At 46.0% G+C, this 22,019-nt stretch overlaps 1 protein-coding gene across 1 annotated transcript in view; it reads right to left on the reverse strand.

Annotated features, from left to right (window-relative positions):
* Positions 1 to 3,690, reverse strand: part of LOC136588664 (fer-1-like protein 4) — a 123,755-nt gene extending 120,065 nt beyond the window's left edge. The window contains exon 1 of the mRNA XM_066588059.1: positions 3,466 to 3,690. Coding sequence (XP_066444156.1) covers positions 3,466 to 3,544 — 79 coding nt within the window. The 5' untranslated portion in view covers positions 3,545 to 3,690. The remainder of the gene's footprint in view (positions 1 to 3,465) is intronic.
* Between the last annotated feature and the right edge of the window lie 18,329 nt (positions 3,691 to 22,019).

Raw genomic sequence — 22,019 nt, forward strand, 5'->3', positions numbered from 1 at the left:
TGAGTTGTTGCGGTACTGCCTGGGTAAACACTAGGATCCACGAAGAAGAGAAGTCTGGAGGACAGAGGGTGTGTGGCACTGTGCTGCACAGCAATGGATCAGGACCAAAGTGGACAGCACAGAGTTTGTTGATACCAAGTCGTGAGGCCAGCATCAGTAAAGCCGCACAGGGACAATACAATAGCAGGTCTGCTATAGGAAGGGCTAACATTGTGGACATTAACATTGTGCAATTTCTGGGTTTGAGCACTCGGGTGTGGACTGAGTCATAATAATAAGAGTTGAGCCTGAAAATCCCAGAGACTGATACCGAAGTTGATATTGTTTTGCCAGCATTGTTATTATTTCATGCTAAGTACAAAGCATTATTGTTTCTTCTTGTGCTTAATGTATTATTAATCCTAACATTGTTTGCTGTAGATTTACCTGTCACTAACTACAGCTAGCTGTTTACTTGTTAAGATACTGTTATTTTACTTGCATTTCTTTGTTCGTAAATACATTTTGCATATTTCTGTAACTCCCTCTGTTGCATTGTATCCCGAATCAGCATTGCGATATCACTACCCATGACAAAAGTAGCATAATAGTTTGTTTTAATTACTTGAAACCTTTCTTCTTGTAATAAGCAGTATGATCCTATAGCACTGGATCCCATACTGAAGACGGGAACTACAAAGGTAAGAATATCCACAAGCATGGACCACAAGCTTTTAGCAGCATCAACCAATCGAATGATTAATAAAAACAGTTTTGTAGCACAGTCTATGCTATAAGCATATCATCATTTTTCTGTTTAAATGCAGGTACACTTTAAGATACAACAGTGTCAATACTCTGGAGTGGTCAATTTAGACTTTGCACCTCAATCCAGATGACAATTTGTGGATGAACTTGAAAATAGCTGTTCTCTCGCAGTCAGATGTAACGTGAACAGTTATGTAAAGAATAGTATGGATAAATTGCAGACTGCATATGAGCAAGGCTGAGACCTGTCCACAATGCAGTGACTGCCAAATACTACATTAAACATCAACCTGAAAGAGGTGAAAAGCTATGCAATCAAAGATTCTGTGTTTAATAAGGCTGGGTGCACACAGTGCTATTGCTACCATCCACCCTTCCCTTCCTGGTTCCATTTGTATATTAACTAAACCATTCTTAAAGAGTGGCTTTCCATTCTAGATTATAGAGAGGGGTCCCGAGGGACGGATCCTGTTATGTGACGTATGCTTCTTCTTACGCCTATTAGGGCATATGAATAAGGGTTGTGTTTTTGACACAACTTCTTAGGTATTTCTACTGTATATAGTAAGATAGTAAAAAATAAAAATGACACTGTGTTCCCTCAGAAGGGAGAGGATGTGGATGAAGGTAACAAGGGACATCTTTAGTCATTGTAGATGTACAGATTACCACTAGGGCTACAAAACTCTCAAGTGTAACTGTCAATTAATTTTTTTTTCTTTAATGTTAAGGATAGGCGATTCTAAGCAATTTTGCAATATGTTTTATTAGTCTAGTCTTTACATTTTCCCTTCAAAACTCCTCTTTTGCTATGCAGCTAGGTGAAGACATTGCTTGGAAGTTTTTAGACAAATCTGTATTCAACTAACAGAATAGCAGAAGAGAGTGCTCCAGCTGTGCCTGCACTGTTCTCACTAGTGCCGCTGCAGACATAGCTGTTCCCTTTATAACACTGTATAAAGTAAGAAAACCTATGAAGAACATGGATGCATGCCTCCTCTGTGGGAATAATCCTGATTACTCAACCATGTAGCTCATCAAAGACTGCAGAAAGTAGAAGACAGCTTCCAAAATGTGCAATTTTGGAAGCTGCCTTCTAATTTCTTCAATAATCTACATTATAACACTGTATTAATAAATCTTTATTTCATATTTTATTAATTTTTCACCATGTAGCCTTCCCTGCCCTCCTGCTCTGTCCACCTATGCTGGTGTTATTCCTCTCCAGCGGTGGCTCTGTCTCCAGTGGCATGCCGTGAAGGAAAGCTAGCTCTTCTACTCTGCAGACAACTTCTCCTCTTCACAACACCCACTCTTCGCCGAACTCGATATATATTGTCTTTGCCTCATTGCATAGGGTGTACAGCACAATATGTCACCACCTGATGCAATGAGACACAGACTGTGCATCGGGTCTAGCGGGGAGTGGGCGCTGTAAAGAGGAGAAGCTGTCTGCAGCATAAAACAGCTTCTCCTTTTGCAGCGCCAGGAGAATAACACCAGCGCAGGGGTTAATAAAACAAAGATTTATTATTACAATGTTATAATGGGAACAGCTGTGTCTGCACCAGCTCTAGTTAGGGCACTGCAGGCACAGCTGAAACGCCCTTTTCTGCTATGCTGCTAGGTAAATATGGTTTTTGCTAGCAGCTTCTTAGCAACGTCTTCACCTAGCTGCATAGCTAAACAGAGGTCAGTTAGCATACTAATACACCATGTGCATCAGGTAGTCAGAGAAGCAGGGCAACCATCTTTGTTTGTCCAGGACCGGAGGGCTACTTTAACAGTGCTAACAAGCAGCAATAGATTGCATTTGACTCTTATAATACCCTATATATTTCATTAATCACACTGGAGAGTTTTGACTGGTACCTATTTCACAGACAGTATGTTTTACAAACTGTGAGAATGAAAATATACAATTTGGTCATTACTACATGTATGCATTAAGGTCCTTTTACACGTGCCAAATATTGTGCTCGAATATTCCTCCGAAGACTCGTTTGCCTGACAATCGGGTTGTGTAAAGGGACCAATGATTAGCTGATGAACGAGCAAACGCTTGTTCGTCGGCTAATCATTCACTTACTGTGAGCATAAAAATGCTTGCTGATCAACAGTATATCTCCCTCTGTGAACGGGGAGATGTACAGCAAGGCTATAGGGACGAATGACCATAGTAGTGATCAGTCATCCCCATAAGCTAAGCCAGTGTAAAAGAAAATGAACCGATCGCCCATCAACCTGCACGTCGATCAGAGCTTATTGCATTGGGCCGGGAACTTAGCCCATAGAAAACAACCATAAATGATAGTTGAGATCTCCCACCTCATCCTCGATAAGACTTTATGTATAGAGAAACCTCTCCAGTAGACCATTCTTTAGAAGACAAGCCCCTAATCCAGACCAGATTTCCTGTGACAGATTTCAGGTCCACCATATATTATATATACTTTGAAAAGGCCACCGCCCCAAGAGATCACTTTTCAATGCCGTTTTTTTTCTGGTTATCTCAAAAACCTTTCACTATAATCTTTTTTAACATCTAACAGAAATACTTGTGTGGTTTATAATTTGGAAAAAAAAGAAATCAATGAAAATCTAGAAATGAATAAATGAGAGAAAGAAAGGGACTAGAGACGGTATATAAATATGTAATTTACCATGACAGATATAGGCTACTTGGTAATGTATATTAGATGTAGAGCTGTGACTTACCTCTAAAGGTTAGGGTCGCTTGCCTCTCATGCTTGCCTGGGAGATTGGTCACCCTCTTTAGGCTGACGCTGAGGGCCATGGTACCCTCGGTTAAAAATTTAACATATAGAGGTCCAAAATGTAATTTACGGTAGTATCATTCCAGCGTTGAAAGGTGTAGGGTAGACCTCTTGCATGTAGAAGCCGTGTCCTCTCACCCCATGCAGCTGTGCCTTGGTCACATACTGACTCTGCAAGTTCCTCATAACACAGTATACCTGTAGAGCAGGTTCCACACACCTCATTCATGGGCTGCCCGTCTTATCACTCTGGTGCAGGCATTCATACAGCACTATATGTACACAGATTATCTTTCCTTAGCATTATTCATACCTTCTTCAGCAGTGTAATGCTAATATCCAATTTGGCAATTCAAGCCTCATCTGGGCAAGTTAGGGTGGCTTCACATCTGCACTGGTGATTCCGCGTCCCTGCTCTTTTCGGGGAGCAGGAAAGGGGAATCCCCGCGGCCGAATGGTTCCGCGGCTATAGTGCACTAAAGATCACGTGAACGGGTGAAGTCCAGCTATTTTCACACGATCGGAGGTGCGTGTTGAGTGTTATCCAGCTCCCATAGGACTCTATGGAAAGCACGCACCAAAGATAGGTCAGGTCCTATCTTTTCTCGCACCACGGACCTTAGATGCGAGTTTGCAGTCCATGTCCTATCTTTGATTGGTGCAAGCTTTTTGCGTGTCTAAAATTCCTTTATGTGAACGCTTCTATCGGAAACTATTGGTTCTATTCAGATGTGATCTTTTCACACGCCTCTAATGTGCGAAAACAGCGCTCATGTGAACAAGGCCTTATACTCACACATAGGTAAGGCATACATATGTGAAGCGCTGAGCAGGGAGTGTTTACACGCAACGAGAAGTTTGAAAGTCAGCGATAAACAACCGTGAATTGAATAGTGAGTGATTTCTTTTTTGTGTGTGTTTACACTGAACGATTATCACTCAAATTTGTTTGTTTGAACAAATTTTGAGCAATAATCATTACATGTAAATGGACCATTATTTATGCCTGGATTAGCACAAACTTCCCAAGTCATTAATGCACCATGAAACAATGGCCCACAATTTCCAATGTTGCTTAATAATAAGAGTGCTTTCACACATGGGGATAAAATCTTCCATTAACAAATTCACACCAAATGTAAGACATGCCGATTTGTGCGAGGCGAGCTTTACTACCTTGTATAAAATCAGCCTAAGGCCGCATGTCCACAGACAATGATCCACCGGCGATAAATCGCTGGTGGATCACGCTGTGTGAAGCTTTCCATAGCGTTGCTATGGAAAGCGCAGCGCTGACGTCCATGAGCGGAGAATCATAGCAATTCTCCGCTCGCGGGATCTAAATCACGGCATGCCCCGATTTGCCGCGGTGAGCCTATGTGTTAGATAGGCTCACCGCTGAAACAAGTCAGCACTCCCCCCCTCGTCCCCCGTGGCAGAATATCACTAGCGATAAGTGACAGTATGACTCATTTTTTACTGTCCTCTGTTTTATGGGTAAAGTACATCCATTTGTTCTTGGTTGAAATATAACTTTATAAGAAGAGTGTGGCTATGAGTAAAACTGAATTAGTGGTTTTACCATGGGCCTTCAGGGATGGTAATAAAGGGAAGATTACTAAATTATTGTTACGTCTGAGCTGGATGCAAAAAACATCGTCCAGATTGGAAGGATAGATAGACACACAATTTATTAATGTAGAGAACAAAACTATGAGTAACAAACTCAAAAAGTTGAGGAACTGGAAATCTGACCCTAAGTAAAAATGGGACACTTGCCCTGATGAGGGCGACCCTACATCAGGAACCTGGAGTGATACTGACTTTCCCTAGTTTGAAAATAGGGATGATGTTTGCTGCAGAGACAAACAAGGGATAGGATATAGATGAAAGCATGCATGCAATGAACTAGATGAAATACACCACCAAAATAGGAGATCCGGTTTACGACACCCTGTCCTGGTCCGGCATGGTCGGTGTACTGTGACAGGTATATTAGTAAAGACTACACTTTGAAATCTCATCACCTTTTGTATGGTGGATAGTTTGAAGGAAATTTAATTACACTTCCGCTGAACTGTTTCACTCATTTTTGCTCACAGATGTTGTTCCTCTAAACTACTATTTGTCAGACGGCTACGGCTCTCGTCTAGCAGTCTTCTATCACATCAGCCATTTATATGCAGAGCCTGAGCGGGGTTGTACATCTAGTCTAGTTGTTGTGACAAGGCTATAATATCATTGGCTTCTTGTACATTGATCCTGGCTAACTCATCTACTGAAATGACTTGTAACCTGCGCATGTTGCAGTCATCTAGCATATCTGTCTTTACTAATGTCCTCCAAAGATAGGGGGATTGTTGGTCAGAGGCTGAGTGGTAGATATGCTGCGTGCTGCTGCAATAATATAACTATTACAGCTCATATACATGACCATATTATTATTGTATGAGCCTTAGGCTAATTTCACAAGGGCAAGCTCAATATTAGGGCGAGAAATCGTGCGGTTTTCACGGCAATGCAAAGCGTTTTTGATTCAAAATTACGTTGCTTCTGAGAAATTGCGATCTGCATGCCGATAGGATCATAAGTGTTTGCCATTGACTTCATTGGGGAACATCACATCGCACTCGCATGCACATCTCACAGCATTCAAGCGCCATGCGATGGCTTTTAAGGTCCCATTGTAAACAATGAGCGGGGCATTCCATGGGAACGCCCAAAGATAGAACATGCTGCGAGAAAAAAATCACTTGTGTGAATGAATCCATGCAAAAGAATGGATTTAATATTTGTCTGAGTTTGTGTGCATCGCACAAAACCTGTGAAAGAATATCACTTGTGTGAATAAGCCATATGTTTACTTTATTGCCATGAATGGGATCGAATATCTTCCTTGGCACTAAATATACAGTTTAAACTATGCTTGCATTATGTTGATGACTTCCATTTAACACCTAAAAGCTCCCAAAGTGTATGTTCATACATTCCTGCCGTTGACCGCTGAGGTCTGTGATTGGCTGCAGCAGCCTGTGATGTTCTGTTCACTGGGTGACTGAAGAGGCAGTGCTGGAGCCGTAGGAAACCAGGACTGGTGAGTGAAGGCTACTTTATTATTTTTACACATGACCAGCATAATAAATGTGGCGAATCTTGCAGTGCAGAAAATACTCATGGCTGGTATAGATTTGCACTGCCTTTTGTGCCATTTTCTATCTTAAAACATAATAAATTTACCAGATAACTCTTAGCCATGCCCCCCCTAACGCCACTAAACCTGGCTCATTACTACTGGTCAAAAAGTGCCAAGCACAAAAATTGTGTGCACCAAAACTTGCAACTTTCTTAACTCCAAAATATTGCAAATAGTGCAAAGCTCTTGGAAACAGCTCTCGTATTGAAAGATCCTATAATGTCCAAATGCAGCTTTCTGGGGATTCTAAGCTCCATGGGTGAGCTTTCACGTTGCCGCTGGATGGTTGAATACCTGCTTCTGTGCACACATTACTTTTTCTGCTTTTAAGATCTTTATGACATCACGCCCACACTGCTGATAGTTTGCAAATAGTGCTTAACACTTTCCCACAAGTACATAGGAGGACACACCAAGGTCTACAAAGAAATATGAGCTTGGGTCACAATATTGCATACAACTGGAGAAGTGTATTAACCCCTTGAGTGGCGGGTTTCCTACCACCCTGTCGTGCCCACCAGGGCAGGTTTTTTAAAATGGTCTAATCATTGAATTTCAACTAATTTTGCAGTTGCGTCTCAAGAGCCATAACTTTTTCATTTTTCCATTGACACGGCCATATAAGGGCTTGTTTTTTGCGGGACAAGTTGTGATTTTTTTTAAACAGGGGGGAGGAAAAAAAGAAATGGGGAAAAAAGAAAAAAAGGGGCCATGTCATTAAGAGGTTAAATAATGCATTAACTTCCTTCTCTGGGTCATTACGACGCACACGGATACCACATGTGTGATTTGTATTTTTGATTTTTTACAAAGCAAAGGAAGACAAGTGTTTTTGTAATTTTTTTTAAAATAATTTTTAACCTTTTTTTTTTAATTTTAATTTTTTTTTTGTCCCTTTAGGGGACTTCCACAGGGACCCATCAGGACCCCCTGATCACATTCTGGGGGTCCGATGGTGACAGCCCTTTACATGCTGCAGTGACAGCCCTTTACATGTTGCAGTCACATAGACTGCAGCATGTAAAGGGTTAACACAGCAGAGATCAGAGGTTTTCTCTGATCTCTGCTGTAAGAGCAGGTACCTAGCTGTCCTCTGACAGCCAAGCACCAAGCTCTCCCTGCCACAGAGACCATCGGCTTGTCATTGCTTCTGACAAGCCGATGGTCTCTATGGCAACCTGTAAACAAAGCAGGAGATTGCCGGCATATCGGCAATATCTTCTGCTGGTTTTTCAAAGCCCTTGCTTTGTTCTCTGTGGGACTGTGCAGGCAGAGCGCATTGTCACAGCTTGTGGCATTGTGCTCTGCAGCTCGGTCACACGGGCGTTTTTTCCCACAATTTGCGGATTGCATAACGGATGCGCATCTGCAAATCGCGTGAACGGGGCCAACGATTCGCTGAAAAAGCTGCACCTAGCAGCGTTTTCAGTGAAACCGCCCCGCACTGCCAGCTATCCTCTGCCACAGCTGTGGCAGAGGAGAACGATGTTCGCCCATTGAATTCAATGGAGCCGGCAATATAGCCGGCTCCATTGAAAGCAATAGGCTGCCGGTGAGCGCGGGATGAATTTTTGGGAAGGGCTTAAAAATATAAGCCCTTCCCTGAAAACCATCCTAAAATGTGTAAAAATAAAAAAAAAGGATACTTACCTTTTCCCTGCAGCCGGAGTTCAGCCACGTCCAGCCGGCAGTTCTCCTGAACTGCTCTGTGTAGTATTCAGCAGGCGAGGATTTCAATGTCATTCAATAGCTGAGAGCTGCCTCTGATTGGTCCCTGCGCTCAGCCAATCAGAGGCAGCACTCACTCACCCGTCCTGAATTCATGAATGGGTGAGTGAGAGCTGCCTCTGATTGGTGATCAATCAGAGGCAGCCCATTCAGCAGGCGGGGATTTTAAATCCCCGCCTGCTGAATACTACACAGAGCAGTTCAGGAGAACTGCCGGCCGGACGCGGCTGAACTCCGGCTGCAGGGAAAAGGTGAGTATACTTTTAAAAAAATTTTTTACACATTTTCAGGATGTTTTTCAGGAAAGAGCTTATATTTTAAGCCCTTCCCCAAAAATTCATCTAGTGCTTGCCATCATCCCATTGCTTTCAATTGAGCCGGCTGTATTACCGGCTACATTGAATTTAATGGGCGAACATCGTTCTTCTCTGCCACAGCTGTAACAGAGGAGAATGATCTTTAAGTATATGTTCTCAATGGGGTCGGCGCTGCTGCCGCCGGCCCCATTGAGCGCATATATAGAACACAGGGATGCGCAGAACGCAGATAGGTGCGTTCTGCGAATTGTTGTGTCCTATAATTGATCGCACATCCGCATAAAAAGCGGACATGTGACCGATTCCATTGGGATGCATTTGGTCTATAGATCTGCAGATCGCAAGCGCGTCTGCAGATCGGACCAAAAAACGGTCGTGTGACCGAGGCCTAAAACTTCTTTGATACGACCACCCAAAATTGCATTGAAAAGCGGTGGTCTTCTCAAAGAGAATAACCAGTATACATGTTATGTTAAAAAAAAGCCACCACCATCCATCTAACCAGAGCCAGCCTGAATAGTCACACAATCTATTTCATTGCTATTAGACCACTATATATTATTTAACCACTGTACGACAGTATTTTTTGGTCACTATATGTTGCTATTATTTAAGCATTTCATGGTGTGCTTTTATGGCTACTTCATCACGGCATGGTATATTCTAGAACTGTATATAATGGTAGCAAAACTGCTTATTGTGATTGCTTAGGTCATTGGAAGTGTTTTGGGGTACAGTATAGCAGTCTTAATGCAACCATATATGGCATCATTAGGCCAATTTTTTTTATGGGAAGAGGAAGTTCCAAAAGAAAGTGATGTACAGGGCACCATCCAATATAATGCCATACATTTCAAGGTACAATGCACCGTTTCTTCTTTAATGTGAATCTAGCAAAAGCTATGGAAAGTTACAAGAGAGCCTGCTGTAAAAGAAACGTATCACCTGTATTTTTTTACTAGTTGAAAATCAGATAGTGAATCTTTTTTTCCATTTTTCTAATCTGTTTTCACTTTCTAATTGTAGATTTTGTTTATTCTATTCCTCTACATAACTATGGGACCTGCCATCTTGTCTGAGCTGTAGTTATTAGTACTTGAGAGATGCTTTAGGCCAGTGACTAACTACCGTAGTTCAGCCCCAGTTTTGTGTCCTTAATAAGTGTGTCTTGGCCTGACGCTGGGGCTCCTGACCTGAACTCGGAGCATCATACGTTCCTATGATGTTTGGAGTTTAGGTCAGGAGCCCCAGGGTCAGGCCAAGACACACTTCCATATTAAGGACACAAAACTGAGGCTGAACTACAGTAGTGTGTCACCGGCCTTACAGGGGCTCATGTGCTATAGACCCACTGGACAGAAAGGCATCCATTGACTTCTATGGGTGAGTGCTGTGGGCATGACCTGTGCAGAAGTCTTTGTTAATGGAGGGAGAAGAGGTAAGTTGTGACCATTATCTGTGGTAAATTGCGGATCTAGTGTTAGCTAGTTATAGGTATCAACCAGAGGTGTAACTAAGAGCCCTTAGGCCACGATGCGAAATCTGTAACAGGGCCCCCTATCTACCATGTGCCATTTATAATACTGGTGTCTTGGTATGTAACAGGGGGCCTTTGGGCCCCCTTAAGCTCCTGAGCCTGGTAGTGACTGCATGCCCTGCAACCCCTATAGTTACACCCCTGGTGTCAACTTTCATTGTAATCCTGCCTGTGATGATGAGGAGATGGCTTCTGAAAAGTTCTCTCCATAGAACAGGACGTGTCAGACTATTAGGCTTTAAATAAGGAATGTGACATAAAAAAAACAACTAAAAAGCAAAAACTTGATATACATAGGTCATTTTATGATGACAAATTCCCTTTACTTTTCTACACGAGGGAAATCAAACAATGCGCATTTTACGTATCCTACTCAGGATTGCAACCCGGCATTTTTTGTACTGGTTACTTGTACTGATTTGTAGTGTGGGTGAGCAGCGCCACCTAGCATCAAGATGGTAAAAAATAATGCATGCTAGAGGAATGGGTGATTCACAGGACTATATTTCAGCTCCAAAATACACTAGTTTTGGCTGCTTGCACTACTTTTGCTTCTTTAATCCAAGAAGATGAGACAAATAGTAACAGTTCTACCAAAATAATACAGTTTCACACAAGTCAAGTATCCTCACGGCTTTATGGCGAACAGTTTTAAACAAAAACATAGCGATTGACAAAATTATAGGAAATGTTTCTATATTAGTTATAATATATTGCGAAAAATGTAAATTATCTGATGGTGGACACCTCAAAGTTATAGTAAACTTGGCTAGAGGACAGCAGAGAGTTAAAAAAAAAAAAAAGAAAAGAAACAAGGTCCCTTTTACACAAAACGAATATTATCGTTCAAATAATTGTTAGATCGGGCAAAACGGAATTGTTCAGTGTAAACATGGCCAATGATTGAACAATTAATGATAACTAATTCACTTATCCTTCATTTTAGGGAGGTATAAAAACCAAAAGACTATCAGGCCATGTAAACAGTCAGTCATTCATCTGTGAACGACCGCCTTTTTACTGTGGAGGCGGGTGGCCGGAAGAGATCTCCAGTGCGCTCACCTCCATTCACTGAGCGAATTTTGATCCCTTGTGAAAGCATAGGAGCAATAATTTTTAGGAGGACTGTCAGATGGCTAAGCACTCGACAGTCGTCCTATGTAAGCCCACCCTAAGCCATACTTATCGCTTTATGCCCTGGCAGTCTTTATTTGGCTACAGCTGTGACATTCTGTATAGACACACATTACTGTAGCCAACTGCTGACCTCAGCAGTATACAGCTTGAGACAGTCAGGTGTGTATACAGACAGACCACCACTGAATTCTGTCAACAAAGACAGGCAGCGCCTGCCGGGATACACCAGAGTAGTGGCCGGGGCTCGAAATTGCAAGCGCAGCTCTCACTGAAATCAATGGGAGCTGCTCTTGTGATTCCAGGTTGGGTTCCCATTGAATTCAATAAGAACTGTGGCTGCAATTACAAGCACCAGCCACTACACAGGGGTAGCAGCAGTGCTTCCGCTCTGACCCCGGTGTATCCCATAGGGCGCTGCCTGGATAACCCCTTTAACATGACTAGCACAATGTGAGAACTTGGATGTACAGCACAGTATAATACAGTAAAGTTATCATTACACATTAAGTGTCAAGTTAACATTTGCTAAATATTCATGGATGAATGGCTGTGATTGGAGCATCCAGTGCTGGCTGTGATTGGCCGAGCAGGCTGTCACTCAGCTGACTCAGCCAATCAGAGCGATCTTTTGCTGGAGGCGGGGGATTTGAATCCCCATCACTAGCAAGATGCTCTGCCGGCTTGACAAGTGTCCAGCAGCCTGCACAGAGGTCCGAAAAGCGGTCCTCGGCTCACAGACGGCACCTGTAGGGCGAGTATTGATTTTTTTCCCTCTCAGGCAGTGTAGCTAGAGCGTTTAGCGCTGCGAAAAATGCAGTACCAAGTTGTGCAGCGTTTTCGAGAGCGCTGAAACCGCTGCCCATTCATTTCAATGGGCGACTCAGGGCTGAAACCGCTTGTGTGAACAGACCCACTGAAATGAATGGGAGCGTTGTACAGTGTTTAGCGCAGCGCTAAACGTTGTACAAAAGTGTGGTTTGGTGTGTTTTTTGGAATGTCTAGAATGAATTAATTGGATTTACATTAATTCCTATGGAAAGAATTGCCTCGAGTTTCATTGGTGTCAAGTTTAGCCGATTGCTTTCAGACGGATTACCAACAAAACTAGAGGTTTTACTGTAATTAGTAACTGGCTGGCTGAGCTATCAGTCATGTCAGCAGCTAAAGAGCAGAATGGCTGATTAATCCTCGAGTGCCAAGGCCAAGTGAAACATGCATGTGTGCCAGGCACATCATGTCCCAGACTAACCTAGAAGTCACAGCGCAGTCGACATGGTGTGAACATACAATTAGGATTGATTTTCAATTTGTGTCTATTTTATTAACCCATTAATGCCACAGGACATAAGTTTATGGCCATGGTACTTAATGTAACAGGACACTTTATGTCCTGTGGAAGGCATGGGCTCAGAAGTCAGCATGCGCCAACTCACAGCAGGAGGCACCTATAACTGACAGCGAGCCGCCTGCTGCAATAGCAGAGATCGGTCAGAACCCTGATGCCCATTGTTAACCCCTTACATGCTACAATTTAATTTAGGGAGTGAGCTCCCTGTGCGAGTTCATCGGCCCTCTACTATGGAATCCTGGAGGGTTGATGGGTTGCCATGGCAATCAGACCAGACAATGGCTTTCTGACCTGCCATAGCCTGTGATTGTTATTGTAAGGCTGCATTCACACGTACGTATATCGGCTCGGTTTTCACGCCGAGCCGATATACGTCGTCCTCATCTGCGGGGGGGGAGGGAGAAGATGGAAGAGCCAGGAGCAGGAATTGAGCTCCCGCCCCCTCTCTGCTCCTCTGCACTATTTGCAATGGGGAGAGGCGGGACAGGGCTAATTCTCGGAACTTAGCCCCGCCCTGCCTTTTATTGCAAATAGTGCAGAGGGGCGGAGAGGAGGCAGAGAGGGGGCGGGAGTTCAGTTCCTGCTCCTGGCTCTTCCATCCTCCCCCCCCCCCCCCCCGCAGATGAGGACGACGTATATCGGCTCGGCGTGAAAACCGAGCCGATATACGTTCGTGTGAATCCAGCCTAAGTGATAATGCATTGCAGTAAAGAACAAAAAATTTATAAAAAATAGTAAAAAAAAACACTTTTTGCACACTTTCCCATCTTTGTATAAAAACCCACCCAAAACATTTGGTACCATAACAACCTTATGATAAAATGAACACACTTTCTTCTGCATGGCAAAAACTGCAAGGGAAAAAGAAAAAAACAAACCAAAGCAAGACTAAGATTGGAGCCAAAAGTACTTATTTTGTTCATTTAGCCTCCAAAAACCCCACATTAAAAAAGTTAGCAAAAAAGCTGTATGTTCTCCACTATGTTACCAATAAAAGGAACAGCTCGTCATGCAAACAAATGAGCCCTCACAGAGCAGCATTGATGGGAAAAAAAAGTTATGGGACTTTGTAAATAAGTATTTTATTGAATTTTCCAAAGGAGGAGAGCAAATGTAATACAGAGTACAATATTTACCTAGTGCATAGATTATTATACACTATGCAGTTTAGTCCACAGCTCTAATATAGACAATAAAGTAAGTCAACATGTGGTTTATAATCCAACATACAATGAGACTTGGATCTTGTTTGTATTGGTCAACATTTTTTGGAGTCAGGACTTACTTTATCCTATTTACTACATTATGCATGTAGATACAGTTGCAATAATAGATTCCATGGTAGCCGGATGATTACTCCTTTTTCAATTATGTATATATTTGGTTGTGTTGACCATAGTAGGTCACTCTGTGGTTTGTGAAGAATGGGTCAAGTTCAATAGGAAAAAAATGATTAAAAATTAAAAAAAAAAACTAACAATGCATTACTCAGTGTACTTTTCTATGACCAATGATAATAGGGCCACACCTGGGCTCTAATTAAGGTTGATATGCAGAATCAAACAAACTACTATGGGATCAAGTACACCTAGCATTAAGAAATTTACATGACCACCATATATGTATCAGTGAACCAATTTGTTTGCGGCATCTCCAGCAAACACTTGCAAATAATTGTAGGCTGAGCAGCCAATAGGTGCAAAAAGCTGGTTCACATCCAACAGATGTCTTTATTGTAACCACTAGAGATGAGCGAACACCAAAATGCTCGGGTGTTCGTTATTCGAAACGAACTTCCCGCGATGTTCGAGGGTTCGTTTCGAATAACGAACCCCATTGAAGTCAATGGGCGACCCGAGCATTTTTGTATTTCGCCGATGCTCGCTAAGGTTTTCATGTGTGAAAATCTGGGCAATTCAAGAAAGTGATGGGAACGACACAGCAACGGATAGGGCAGGCGAGGGGCTACATGTTGGGCTGCATCTCAAGTTCACAGGTCCCACTATTAAGCCACAATACCGGCAAGAGTGCCCCCCCCCCCCCTCCCAACAACTTTTACTTCTGAAAAGCCCTCATTAGCATGGCATACCTTTGCTAAGCACCACACTACCTCCAACAAAGCACAATCACTGCCTGCATGACACTCCGCTGCCACTTCTCCTGGGTTACATGCTGTCCAACCGCACCCCCTCCCCCCCACAGCGCACACCAAACTGTCCCTGCGCAGCCTTCAGCTGCCCTCATGCCACACCACCCTCATGTCTATTTAGAAGTGCGTCTGCCATGACGAGGGACCGCAGGCACACACTGCACAGGGTTGGCACGGCTAGGCAGCGACCCTCTTTGAAAGGGGCGGGGCGATAGCCCACAATGCTGTACAGAAGCAATGAGAAATAGAATCCTGTGCCACCGCCATCTGGAGCTGCACACGTGGGCATAGCAATGGGGAACCTATGTGCCACACACTATTCATTCTGTCAAGGTGTCTGCATGCCCCAGTCAGACCGCGGTTTTTAATTCATAGACACAGGCAGGTACAACTCCCTATTGTGAAGTCCCTGTGGACCCACAGCATGGGTGGCTCCCTGGAACCCACTGGCGGTACACAAAAATATCCCATTGCATTGCCCAACACAGCTGAGGTAGTAATGTTGTGCGTAATACAGGTGGGCTTCGGCCCACACTGCATGCCCCAGTCAGACTGAGGTTCTTTACAAGTGGAAACACATGCATTTATAATTCCCTGTGGACCCACAGCATGGGTGGGTGCCAGGAAGCCACCGGCGGTACATAGAAATATCCCATTGCATTGCCCAACACAGCTGAGGTAGTAATGTCGTGCGTAATACAGGTGGGCTTCGGCCCACACTGCATGCCCCAGTCAGACTGGGGTTCTTTACAAGTGGACACATGTAGGTTACACTCCGTGTGCACCTACAGCATGGGTGGCTCCCTGGAACCCACCGGCGGTACACAAAAATATCCCATTGCATTGCCCAACACAGCTGAGGTAGTAATGTTGTGCGTAATACAGGTGGGCTTCGGCCCACACTGCATGCCCCAGTCAGACTGGGGTTCTTTACAAGTGGAAACACATGCATTTATAATTCCCTGTGGACCCACAGCATGGGTGGGTGCCAGGAAGCCACCGGCGGTACATAGAAATATCCCATTGCATTGCCCAACACAGCTGAAGTAACGTCAGCTGTAATGCAGGTGGGCTAAAAATTAATTTGATTACACTGTAGGCGAGGGCCCCCAAAAATTGCTGTATCAACAGTACTAATGTACATCCAAAAAATTGGCCATGGCCAGCCAAGAGGGCAGGTGAAACCCATTAATCGCTTTGGTTAATGTGGCTTAAGTGGTAACTAGGCCTGGAGGCAGCCCAGTGTAACGAAAAATTGGTTCAAGTTAAAGTTCCAACGCTTTTAAGCGCATTGAAACTTTTAAAAATTGTTCAGAAAAATTATTTGAGTGAGCCTTGTGGCCCTAAGAAAAATTGCCCGTTCAGCGTGATTACGTGAGGTTTCAGGAGGAGGAGCAGGAGGAGGAGGAGGAATATTAGACACAGATTGATGAAGCAGAAATGTCCCCGTTTTGGATGGTGAGAGAGAACGTAGCTTCCATCCGCGGGTGCAGCCTACGTATTGCTTACGTATCCTTGCTGTCCGCTGGTGGAGAAGAGAAGTCTGGCGAAATCCAGGCTTTGTTGATCTTGATGAGTGTTAGCCTGTCGGCACTGTCGGTTGACAAGCGTGTACGCTTATCTGTGATGATTCCCCCAGCCGCACTAAACACCCTCTCCGACAAGACGCTAGCCGCAGGACAAGCAAGCACCTCCAGGGCATACAGCGCTAGTTCAGGCCACGTGTCCAGCTTCGACACCCAGTAGTTGTAGGTGGCAGAGGCGTCACGGAGGACGGTCGTGCGATCGGCTACGTACTCCCTCACCATCCTTTTACAGTGCTCCCGCCGACTCAGCCTTGACTGGGGAGCGGTGACACAGTCTTGGTGGGGAGCCATAAAGCTGTCCAGGCCCTTAAAGACTGTTGCACTGCCTGGGATGTACATGCTGCTCGAACTCCGCACCTCCCCTGCTACCTTGCCCTCGGTACTGCGCCTTCTGCCACTAGCGCTGTTGGCTGGGAATTTTACCATCAGCTTGTCCGCAAGGGTCCTGTGGTATAGCAACACTCTCGAACCCCTTTCCTCTTCGGGAATGAGAGTGGGCAGGTTCTCCTTATAGCGTGGGTCGAGCAGTGTGTACACCCAGTAATCCGTTGTGGCCAGAATGCGTGCAACGCGAGGGTCACGAGAAAGGCATCCTAACATGAAGTCAGCCATGTGTGCCAGGGTACCTGTACGCAACACATGGCTGTCTTCACTAGGAAGATCACTTTCAGGATCCTCCTCCTCCTCCTCCTCCTCCTCAGGCCATACACGCTGAAAGGATGACAGGCAATCAGCCGGTGTACCGTCAGCAGCGGGCCAAGCTGTCTCTTCCCCCTCCTCCTCATCCTCCTCATGCTCCTCCTCCTCCTGTATGCGCTGAGAAATAGACAGGAGGGTGCCCTGACTATCCAGCAGCATACTGTCTTCCACCGCCCCCGTTTCCGAGCGCAAAGCAGCTGCCTTTATGCTTTGCAGGGAATTTCTCAAGATGCATAGCAGAGGAATGGTGACGCTAATGATTGCAGCATCGCCACTCACCACCTGGGTAGACTCCTCAAAATTACCAAGGACATGGCAGATGTCTGCCAACCAGGCCCACTCTTCTGAAAAGAATTGAGGAGGCTGACTCCCACTGCGCCGCCCATGTTGGAGTTGGAATTCGACTATAGCTCTACGCTGTTCATAGAGCCTGGCCAACATGTGGAGCGTAGAGTTCAACCGTGTGGGCACGTCGCACAGCAGTCGGTGCACTGGCAGCTTAAAGCGATGTTGCAGGGTGCGCAGGGTGGCAGCGTCCGTGTGGGACTTGCGGAAATGTGCGCAGAGCCGGCGCGCCTTTACGAGCAGGTCTGACAAGCGTGGGTAGCTTTTCAGAAAGCGCTGAACCACCAAATTAAAGACGTGGGCCAGGCATGACACGTGCGTGAGGCTGCCGAGCTGCAGAGCCGCCACCAGGTTACGGCCGTTGTCACACACGACCATGCCCGGTTGGAGGCTCAGCGGCGCAAGCCAGCGGTCGGTCTGCTGTGTCAGACCCTGCAGCAGTTCGTGGGCCGTGTGCCTCTTATCTCCTAAGCTGAGTAGTTTCAGCACGGCCTGCTGACGCTTGCCCACCGCTGTGCTGCCACACCGCGCGACACCGACTGCTGGCGACGTGCTGCTGCTAACACATCTTGATTGCGAGACAGAGGTTGCGGAGGAGGAGGAGGAGGAGGAGTGTGCTTTAGTGGAGGAAGCATACACCTCCGCAGATACCACCACCGAGCTGGGGCCCGCAATTCTGGGGATGGGTAGGACGTGAGCGGTCCCAGGCTCTGACTCTGTCCCAGCCTCCACTAAATTCACCCAATGTGCCGTCAGGGAGATGTAGTGGCCCTGCCCGCCTGTGCTTGTCCACGTGTCCGTTGTTAAGTGGACCGTGGCAGTAACCGCGTTGGTGAGGGCGCGTACAATGTTGCGGGAGACGTGGTCGTGCAGGGCTGGGACGGCACATCGGGAAAAGTAGTGGCGACTGGGAACTGAGTAGCGCGGGGCCGCCGCCTCCATGATACTTTTGAAGGACTCCGTTTCCACAACCCTATACGGCAGCATCTCAAGGCTGATGAATTTTGCTATGCTGACGGTTAACGTTTGAGCGTGCGGGTGCGTGGCGGCGTACTTGCGCTTGCGCTCCAACAGTTGCGCAAGCGACGGCTGGACGGTGCGCTGAACTACACTGGTGGATGGGGCCGAGGACAGCGGAGGTGAGGGTGTGGGTGCAGGCCATGAGGCGGTAGTGCCCGTGTCCTGAGAGGGGGGTTGCATCTCAGTGGCAGGTTGGGGCACAGGGGGAGAGGCAGGGGTGCAAACCGGAGGCGGTGAACGGCCTTCGTCCCACCTTGTGGGGTGCTTGGCCATCATATGTCTGCGCATGCTGGTGGTGGTGAGGCTGTTGGTGTTGGCTCCCCGGCTGAGCTTTGCGCGACAAAGGTTGCACACCACTGTTCGTCGGTCGTCTCTGTGAAAAACTGCCAGACCTTAGAGCACCTCGGCCTCTGCAGGGTGGCATGGCGCGAGGGTGCGCTTTGGGAAACAGTTGGTGGATTATTCGGTCTGGCCCTGCCTCTACCCCTGGCCACCGCACTGCCTCTTGCAACCTGCCCTGCTGCTGCCCCTGCCTCCCCCTCTGAAGACCTGTCCTGAGTACGCGTTGCAAACCAGGTGGGGTCAGTCACCTCATCGTCCTGCTGCTCTTCCTCAGAATCCTCTGTGCGCTCCTCCCTCGCACTTACTGCCCTCACTACTACCTGACTGCAAGACAACTGTGTCTCATCGTCATCGTCCTCCTCACTCACAGAAAGTTCTTGAGACAGTTGGCGGAATTCCCCAGCCTCATCCCCCGGACCCCGGGAACTTTGCAATGGTTGGGCATCAGTGACGATAAACTCCTCTGGTGGGAGAGGAACCACTGCTGCCCAATCTGAGCAGGGGCCAGAGAACAGTTCCTGGGAGTCTTCACGCAGCTGAGCAGGTGTCATTGGAGTGGAGTGAGGAGGCTGGGAGGAAGGAGGAGCAGCAGACAGAGGATTCTGATTTGCAGCAGTGGACGGCGCAGAACTGCGGGTGGACGATACGTTGCTCGAAGCACTTTCTGCCATCCAGGACAGGACCTGCTCACACTGCTCATTTTCTAATAACCGTCTCCCGCGTGGACCCATTAATTGGGCGATGAATGTGGGGACGCCAGAAACGTGCCTCTCTCCTAATCGCGCAGCAGTCGGCTGCGACACACCGGGATCAGGAGCTCGGCCTGTGCCCACACCCTGACTTGGCCCTCCGCGTCCTCGGCCGCGTCCACGTCCTCTAGGCCTACCCCTACCCCTCAGCATGCTGTATTACCAGTGATTTGATTTCACAGGCAGGAAATAAATTGGCGCAAGACTGCAGGCCAAATATAATTTTTTCCCTTTTTTGAAAACGAAAGGCCCCACTGCCTCTAGTGAATGAATAATCTAAGTTTAATAACTGTGCTGTGTCCCTGCTAATGTGTCACAGAACTTGAGGGTAGCAGAGTTATTAACTCTGGCAGAGCAGGTATTTTTTTCCCAATTAAGGAAAGCAAATGGCGAAGCCAGCAGTAAACCGTAGCTGGGTGCGTCTGATTTTTTAACGTTGTACACGCAGCTCACACGTGTCCACAGCCCTTAGGACGGACAGAGGCAGGACAAATAGATTTCGTTTCCCTTTTTTTACACCAAAAGGACCCACTGCGTATATTCAATGAATAATAACTGTGTTGTGGCCCTGCCTACACAATTCTTTCCCTGTAGTATCAATGGAGGGTGCAATGCTCTGCAGAGGCGATTTTGAGAAGAAAAAAAATATGCAGCACAGCTAACAGCAGCCAGCACAGTACTGCACACGGTTAAATATGGCCCTAGAAAGGACCGTTGAGGTTCTTGAAGGCTACACTCACTCCTAACACTCTCCCTGCCTATCCAACACTTCTGTCCCTAATGCCGGGTGCAACGCTCTGCAGAGGCGATTTTGAGAAAGAAAAAAAAATGCAGCACAGCTAACAGCAGCCAGCACAGTACTGCACACGGTTAAATATGGCCCTAGAAAGGACCGTTGAGGTTCTTGAAGGCTACACTCACTCCTAACACTCTCCCTGCCTATCCAACACTTCTGTCCCTAATGCCGGGTGCAACGCTCTGCAGAGGCGATTTTGAGGAAAAAAAAAAAAGTCACTGCTAACAGCAGCCAACACACAGGTATTACTGGCCCTAATAAGGACCTTTGGGGTTCTTGAAGCCTACACTAACTGCTATTTCTCTCCCTACAGCAGCTCCGGTACCAGCAGCACTGTCCCTCATCTAACTCACAAGGCATCTGAGGCGAGCCGCGGGAGGGGCCGACTTTTATATTCGGGTGACATCTGATCTCCCCAGCCACTCACAGCAGGGGGGTGGTATAGGGCTTGAACGTCACAGGGGGAAGTTGTAATGCCTTCCCTGTCTTTCAATTGGCCAGAAAAGCGCGCTAACGTCTCAGAGAGGAAAGTGAAAGTAACCAGAACACCGCATGGTGTTCGTTACGAATAACGAACATCCCGAACACCCTAATATTCGCACGAATATCAAGCTTGGACGAATACGTTCGCTCATCTCTAGTAACCACACATAAACAACGTTTCGGCTACCCATGTAGCCTTTGTCAAGTTCCTACCCATGTAACTTGACAAAGGCTACATGGGTAGCCGAAACGTTGTTGGTGTGTGGATTCAATAAAGACATCCGTTGGATGTGAACCAGCTTATTGCGCATATTTGCTACTCAGCCAACAATTATTTGGACGTGCATTGATATAGGATCCAGGGTCAGGATCTTGGACTGAGCGTGCATCTCCTTCAGAGCTTCCCTTATGTGGTGGTGGTGAGTGCTGCTGACACATCCTATTGCAGTCCAGCAAACACTTGAGTGTTGGGACGAAATTTTGGCTAAACGATAGGGAGTCAAATACCATTTGTACAGAAACTTTCTAGTGGTTTATACAATAGGAACCTTTAAGATTGAGTTGAAATGCCAATGACCACTTGTCCGCACTGAATGATTCTTGGAGGTCTTTGAAAGTGGGGGGTAGATGGAAAAGTTTCCAATGTTAACATTATATAGGCTTTAGTAATGCCTTTAGCGTGAATTCCAGTGTTACATAAAAAGGACTCCCATTTAGGGAGTAAGGTTGTGGCCAGGGGAGCAAATGACGAGAGAAAATGTCATAGCTGTAGGTACTTATAGAATTCTTTGTGTGGTAAATAACATGATTCAACTAGTTGGGTAAAGGGTTTCAGGGCTAGTTCTTCAAAGAAATCTTCAAACCTTGGTGATGCCTTTGGTATGCCATGTGTCTAGGTTTATATCAGAGATTAAAAATTGGATCACGGAGTATGTTGATAATTTGAAGAAAGGATATTTTTTCCAGATGTACATTGTTGCAGGTACTGTAGGGGGGATGGACTAAGAAATTTCCCACATCTATCTGGAAACCCATAATCGGTTTGACACTTCAGATTACCCAGCGA

Source organism: Eleutherodactylus coqui, chromosome 13 (assembly GCF_035609145.1).
Source record: "Eleutherodactylus coqui strain aEleCoq1 chromosome 13, aEleCoq1.hap1, whole genome shotgun sequence".
Taxonomy (NCBI): Eukaryota; Metazoa; Chordata; class Amphibia; order Anura; family Eleutherodactylidae; genus Eleutherodactylus; species Eleutherodactylus coqui.